Genomic DNA, 6670 nt, shown 5'->3' with positions numbered 1-6670 from the left:
TGTGCACTTCAAAGGTCACACCATACAAGTAGTCATGTAGTTTATCTACAATTGCCCACTTTAAAGCTAGGAATTCTAGCTTGTGCACTGGATAGTTCTATTCTCTGGAAGTAAGCCCTCTACTGATGTAAAACACTGGAAGCAGATGGTCACCATGGCTCTTACAAAGAACTCCTCCCAACCCATCAAAGGAAGCATCAATGTGTAGAACATATGGCTTCGATGGATCAGCATATGCTAACACTGGAATATTGGTCAACACCTCTTTCAAACATCTAAATGCACATTCACACTGTCTGGTCCACCGGGCCCCAAATTCTTCATTTACATGGAAGAAGGATTCTTTACCATCTTTAGGCCTGGTCCTTACCCCTTTTTTTGGAGGGGGTAACCTTCTGTCAAATTGTTAAGCGACTTTGCAATTTTGGAGAACTGTGGAATGAACCGTCTGTAGTAACCACAGAACCCCAAAAAAGAGCGTAGCTCTTTCAATCTCCGGGGTCTGGGCCACTCTTTCACTGCCTCAATTTTGGCAGGTTCAGCTTCGATTCCGTTCCGGCTGACGATGTGTCCAAAGTACTTCACTGACTGCTGACATAACCTGCACTTCTCCAAGGAAAGTTTAAACCTACGCTCCATCAATCAGTCCAGGACCTTCAATAGACGACAATTATGTTCTTCCAGAGTTTTGCCAAACATGATTATATCATCTAAATACACCACCACTTCCGGGAGATTCATGTCTCCTACTGCCTTCTCCATGCTCCTTTGGAAAGTGGCAGGGGCTCCATTCATACCTTGAAGCATACGTAGAAATTCAAAGAACCCTAATGGGCAAGTGAAAGCCATCTTCTCACTGTCCTCTGAATTCATTGGGATCTGGTAGAACTCACTCCGCAGATCTAAAACAGAGAACCATTGGCTCCCATTTAAACAATCCAGGGCCTCGTTAACTCTTCGCACAGTGTACTGGTCCGGTATAGTGCGTTTATTTAAGGTCCGGTAGTCCACACACATGCAAATCCCCCCATTCTTCTTCCGAGCAACCACTATAGGGGCCACATAAGGACTATTGGACTCTTTGATGACCTCGCTGTCTAGTAACATTTTAAGATGTAGTCACATGTCTTCGAAGTCAGTGGGTGCCAATCTCCGTGATCTCTCTCTAAATGGAGTTTCATTGGTCAAACGTATGCGATGTTCCACTTCGGTAGCCAGACCAAGATCCCATTCATGTTGGGAGAAAACCGAACCTCGAGGTACAGGTTCCTTTACTAACTGGTCCTTAACCTCAGTGTCTATGTCACTCCCAGGAAAACAAATTTCAAAACTTCCAGGGGTCCATTCGACTGGATCTACACCCTTCTCCTTCTCTAATGCCTGATATATCTTTAGACAATTTGGATGTATCTTTAGAGAAGAGGGGTATCTTTCTCCCCCAGCTTCGTGGCACCACTGAGCCAGAGTCTTGAACAAGTTGGCATTAGTCCCAACAACAATAGCAACATCACATTCTTTTCCCGGTACCTCGGGACAAACTAGGGCTATGGCAGCTATTTCACCGCTCACACCTGCCACTTCCGATGAGAATCTCAGCATTATGGGGATATATCCCAAGTAGGGATAACTGTGGTCGCTAAGACCCCATATCACCAGCCCAGATAAAGGCAAAATTGGTATGTCTGCCAAGTGCCTCTGGTACCACCCTTAAAAGATGATGGACACCTGGGTTTCACTGTCTAAAAGGGCAGTGCAGGGATAGTTATTTACAAAAGCCGGGATCAGTGGAGCTGGTCCCATAAGTCCATCTGGTATACCGTTATGTCCACAGTAACTCCCCATTACGTCCTGTGAGGCCTCTAGGGAGCTGATGCAGGGTTCACTGACCTCCCTCTGGCATTTCTCGAGGGCCTCTCTCCTCCTCCTCTTGGTGGGCTTTGATCATCATAATTATTCCACCTCAGATCACACTCCAAAGCCCTATGTCCAGGCTTCCCACATCTGAAACACCGCTGTTGCCTATATAAAGTCTCTTGACACTCTTCTCCTCGGCCCCTTACTAAATCTCGATACAAATCTCTCTTCTTCTTTTCTTCAGCATGTTGTAAAACAAGTTGTTCAACTGTCCCTTTCAGACTTTTTATTTCTTCTGTAAGTTCTTCTAAGGGAGTTTGGCCTTCATCTAGCTTTGGTACTGCCATTCTAACTCTCTTAATACTCTTCTCACGAGCCTCTACTAATGCCTTCTCTTGTCGGACCTCCCCCATCAGCTGCTTGAAAGAGGGGGGTTGTCTGCTAGCAGTGGTGTATTGCAGCCTCTGTGCGATTGGGTCTGATGTAAGGGCCCCCTCTAGAAGATGCTGCATCCATTTCTCATTTACTTCTTCTTGAGTGAATCCCCCTTTATCCACTATTTGATGTAACATTTTGTCTAATCGGCGTATATAGACAGCAAGACTCTCCCCTTGGTCTTGGTAGGTATGATGAAATCGGTATATGAGATCTTCAGCATTTTCCAAAGTGCTAAAATCGAGATCCAATGCAGCCATGTAGTCTTTGAATTCAACATTAGGGTCATCTCTTTGCGCAGCTTGTATCACCTCAGATGCTGGACCCCTCAAACTTTCAACCAGACGTTGTTTTTTCACAGAATTGGGGAAGTGCCACTCTTCAGACAATTGCATGACATTTTACCACCATACTTCGTAACTGTCTTCCCCCACTGGAACTGGATGGGTTCCGGAAAATATCTGCAGCTTTCAGTATCCCCCTTCATGAGGAATTCTTCAGAGTTCCCCTACTATTCTGTCCATTCTTGAGAGGAAAACTGCACTTTGATTTTGATCATTATCAAGTCCTGTAGGGTTGACCTCTTCACTATCCATAGCTTGGCTAGTCGAAGTGGGGAAATCACCTAATACCTCTTCTCTTAGATCAACTGTTGGCCAGACAATTTTCCACCGCCTCCACTCTCTATCAACAGCGGGAATCATGGACGGAATTACCTCCCTCTCTAAAGGTTCTTGAGTGGCTATTAATACTGCACAGAATCTCCCTTCTGACAGTCTATGACTCTGGGCCCTTTCACCCCATGATACTTTCCCAAAGCATCCTCTATTTCCGCACTATGGGCGCCATTCAAGTTTCCTGTCAACACTAAACAATTTAATGGCGGAACTTCCTTCTTTTTGCACCACTCCAGGTCATCTTTCCCTTGAAGCTGTGCCAGTTTACCTATCTGGTAAACAGGAGATCTCTTTAACTGTTCAATCTCAGCTTTGTGCCTCCAAAATGTAACCCCTCTTTTCTCTCTATTAACGGGATACTAAGTACCAACCCTTCCAACATTTATTTAATACATGTAACTTCTCTGTTAGTCAGTGCCTCCACCCAAGTATTTATAACATGTATGGGCCTACCTGGGAAAACCCAATTGCTACTGGAGTGTATTGAAACAATAGATGTCTTTGTTATCTTTTCGCAATGTAATCAACTTACGTTCTTTCCGATTTCTTTTCTTTCAGGACCAGTTTTGGATACAGCTAGGCTTCAGAAATAACAGTAAGTAATAACATACAAATCATACATTTTTTTTTCTCTTTTCTTTTTTATACTCTTAATGGTAGTTATTTACATGTACTATATAATAACTAGGGATGTGCAGGCTCGGATAGGTTCGAGTTTGCACGCCAAGTTCGGATTTTTCCCTACAAAAAAACGGAACTCAGAAAGAGGCAAAACATCATCTTGCATGGACAAACATCATCATTCCTGGACAAAGTCCAAACTCGAACCTATCCGAGCCTGCACATCCCTAATAATAACATATGAAGACAGAGCTATAACAAGGAATACAGTATTAACATCAACAATCCTCTTACTCCTGTATACTGTGGTACTATAAAACCTAATATTCTGTACTTAAATATATCTAATTGGTAATGTACTCTTTTTTTCATCTGAATATAATGTTTATTATCACAGTATAATAGTGTCTGAGCAGTCCACCAATATTGACAGTCTTTGCAGGTTAACTGATGGTGGTATGCAAATATCTTACTAACCAATGTTATTTTAGAAGTCAAAATCCTTTAAGCTGAACTGGATCCCTGAGTTGGGAACTGTGCTAAAAGTTTGTACTTTCCCTTGGTAGCTACAACTGGTAGTCTTAAACTGATTTTACTCGCTGGGTTATGGTTTTCTGGATGTTTTAGGATTCCTGTTCCTGATGCGCCACTGCTCCTGAGCGGTATGACAGTTAGTTGTAGTCAATAGACTACCATATAGGTATTCTCCTCAGTTATAAGAACCACCTCCAGTGCTTTTAAATAAACCGTTTTTTCTTAAAGATCACTTAAATGAAAGCAATCCTCCCATATGTTGACTGCTCTGTGTTTTCTTCACATAAACTATAGTTTTTGTTTCCCTTTGTAAATTACATCTGACCCTGTAAATTACATCTGACCTTGAAGTCTGAAGGACATATAGTATTCATACATGAAGATACTGCATATGGGTGTGTACTGACTCAATTTCCAAACATGGGGATTGTCCTGGATGTCAGTTGCTTGATATTTCAGTTTACCCTAATACAAGTGACTTTATTGCTTTACCACAGCATGTACTATGGTAGACCAGACTTTGGGTCTCTTATGGTGCTCCCCTGCTTAAAAGTACTTGCAGTATTAGTATAGTCTTAACTATGCAGAATCAGCAGTCCCTCCTTCAAGTAGCTGAAGTGTTATTTAGTTAGGGCCATAAGATAGGTGGTATGTATGATTGCACTAACAACTTTGACAGGGACACAGTGCTTCAAGCCAGCTCACCACCTCCTGCAGTCTGCCACTCCTCCGATTGCTGTGGAGCGAATCCTGTCACACAGCCCGCCTCCTTCCCCAGCTTATCCTCTCAGTCTCTGGGGTGTGTCACAGCAGCCTGTCCCTCTCAGCCGACTGAGGACTTCCACTGCTTATCAGGCACAGCCACGCTTCCCGACTGCCGTCCAGACCATTGCCGGGCCCAAACGCAGCTGCTTTACTCTTCCACAGGTACCCTCCTCACCAGGGGTTTCCTGCCTTCCTTAGCCCTCTCTGGCTCATCTAATCCAGCCTCACAGCTGCTATTGCCGCCCTCCTTAGGTTACCTCAGCACAGCGCTGCAGCATTAGATCAGAGGGCTCACGAGGGGGAACTCCAGTCTGCCAACTGAAACTAGCTCTCTCCTATTTATAGTCTTCCCCTTAGCCTGCCACAAGCCCCTCCCCTCTGTACCTAGTGCATGCCATTTCTAGAACCTTCCAGGATCCTTACTAACTTTGGCACCATAATTACCTATATGGCCATGTGATGTCATGAGTAACCATATAGGAGAATTGCCTTCACTAGTCACAGATACAACAGCTTCATGTACATTCCCTTTATTTATTATTTATTTATTACCAGTTATTTATATAGCGCACACATATTCCGCAGCGCTTTACAGAGAATATTTGGCCATTTACATCAGTCCCTGCCCTAGTGGAGCTTACAATCTATATTCCCTATCACATGCACACACACATACACACTAGGGCTAATTTTTGTTGGGAGCCAATTAACCTACCAGTATATTTTTGGAGTGTGGGAGGAAACCGGAGTACCCGGAGGAAACCCACGCAAGCACAGGGAGAATATACAAACTCCACACAGTTAGGGCCGTGGTGGGAATTGAACCCACGACCTCAGTGCTGTGAGGCACTATTAACACCAATAAATAGCCCTCCATAACTGTACATTTCAATTCAGCATATCTTAATTTTTTATTACCCACCCTTTACACTAGATATACTGTATATACATTGTGTGTGTCCTGTATTTGCAAGGAAAATGTTAATTGTTTTACACAGGGTGTTACAAGTATAATAATGGGAGGTACTTTTTTGTGTTGTATGACTACTATTTGCATCAATTCAATTGTCAACCATCAAAACCCTCTATATGTGTGGTATGTACAGTATATTGCTGATTCACTTGTTTCTAACTAGGCACTAACTATTATTTTAATCTTCATAATTTGCATCAGTGTCTTTAATGCCACTCTTTAAACAACATTTATAAAAGTTAAAGTACTTGTGTACTTTACAGACTCATTGCAGAGAGATCCCAAGTGTCCTACACTCATTATTATTATCAATCATGGTAATGTCTAAATCCCCTTCACGGAGAGAACGCTGACATCATCAGCCAGTGTCCAGCGTCATTCCCAGTGTCCAGCATCATTCCCTACCATCCAAGTGTGCATAGAGGGGAACATAACCTTGTGGCGAGTGCAGCAAGCCACCGAGCCCACAAGGGGTCAACTTTCTTCTTTAGGTGGGGACAACTTTCGGTACTTGTGTACATCCATTGGGTTCTCTCTGCAATGAGGGCCTGATTCAGAGCCGGACGCTATTTGCGCTCGCTCGTTCAGAAAAAGGGGCCAGCTATTTAAATTGACCACTCGCTCTTTGCGGTCTGTTGACGCCTCTATGTCTGAGCGAGCGAACGAAACATGCACTCGCTATTTTGTAAAGGCGCCCCCTGGCTGCTCGCATCCTACGTCATCTCCGCTATTTACTAGATTAATCGAGTACATCGAAAGGCGTCTGAACTGCTCACATTGCTTGTGGTAGGATTTTCCTACCGCAATCATG

At 43.6% G+C, this 6670-nt stretch overlaps 1 protein-coding gene across 1 annotated transcript; it reads right to left on the bottom strand.

The window, feature by feature from the left end:
• Window positions 1–1859: 1859 nt before the first annotated feature.
• Window positions 1860–2684, bottom strand: LOC148534905 (paraneoplastic antigen Ma1 homolog). Its single transcript, XM_088465376.1, has one exon. It carries the CDS (start codon window positions 2682–2684, stop codon window positions 1860–1862), a length of 825 nt encoding a protein of 274 aa, XP_088321502.1.
• Between the last annotated feature and the right edge of the window lie 3986 nt (window positions 2685–6670).

This window comes from Taudactylus pleione, unplaced genomic scaffold, assembly GCF_031769625.1.
Source record: "Taudactylus pleione unplaced genomic scaffold, aTauple2 ptg000062l, whole genome shotgun sequence".
Taxonomy (NCBI): domain Eukaryota; kingdom Metazoa; phylum Chordata; class Amphibia; order Anura; family Myobatrachidae; genus Taudactylus; species Taudactylus pleione.
Note: the sequence above shows the minus strand (reverse complement) of the source record. Positions and strands in the feature narration are given on the sequence as shown.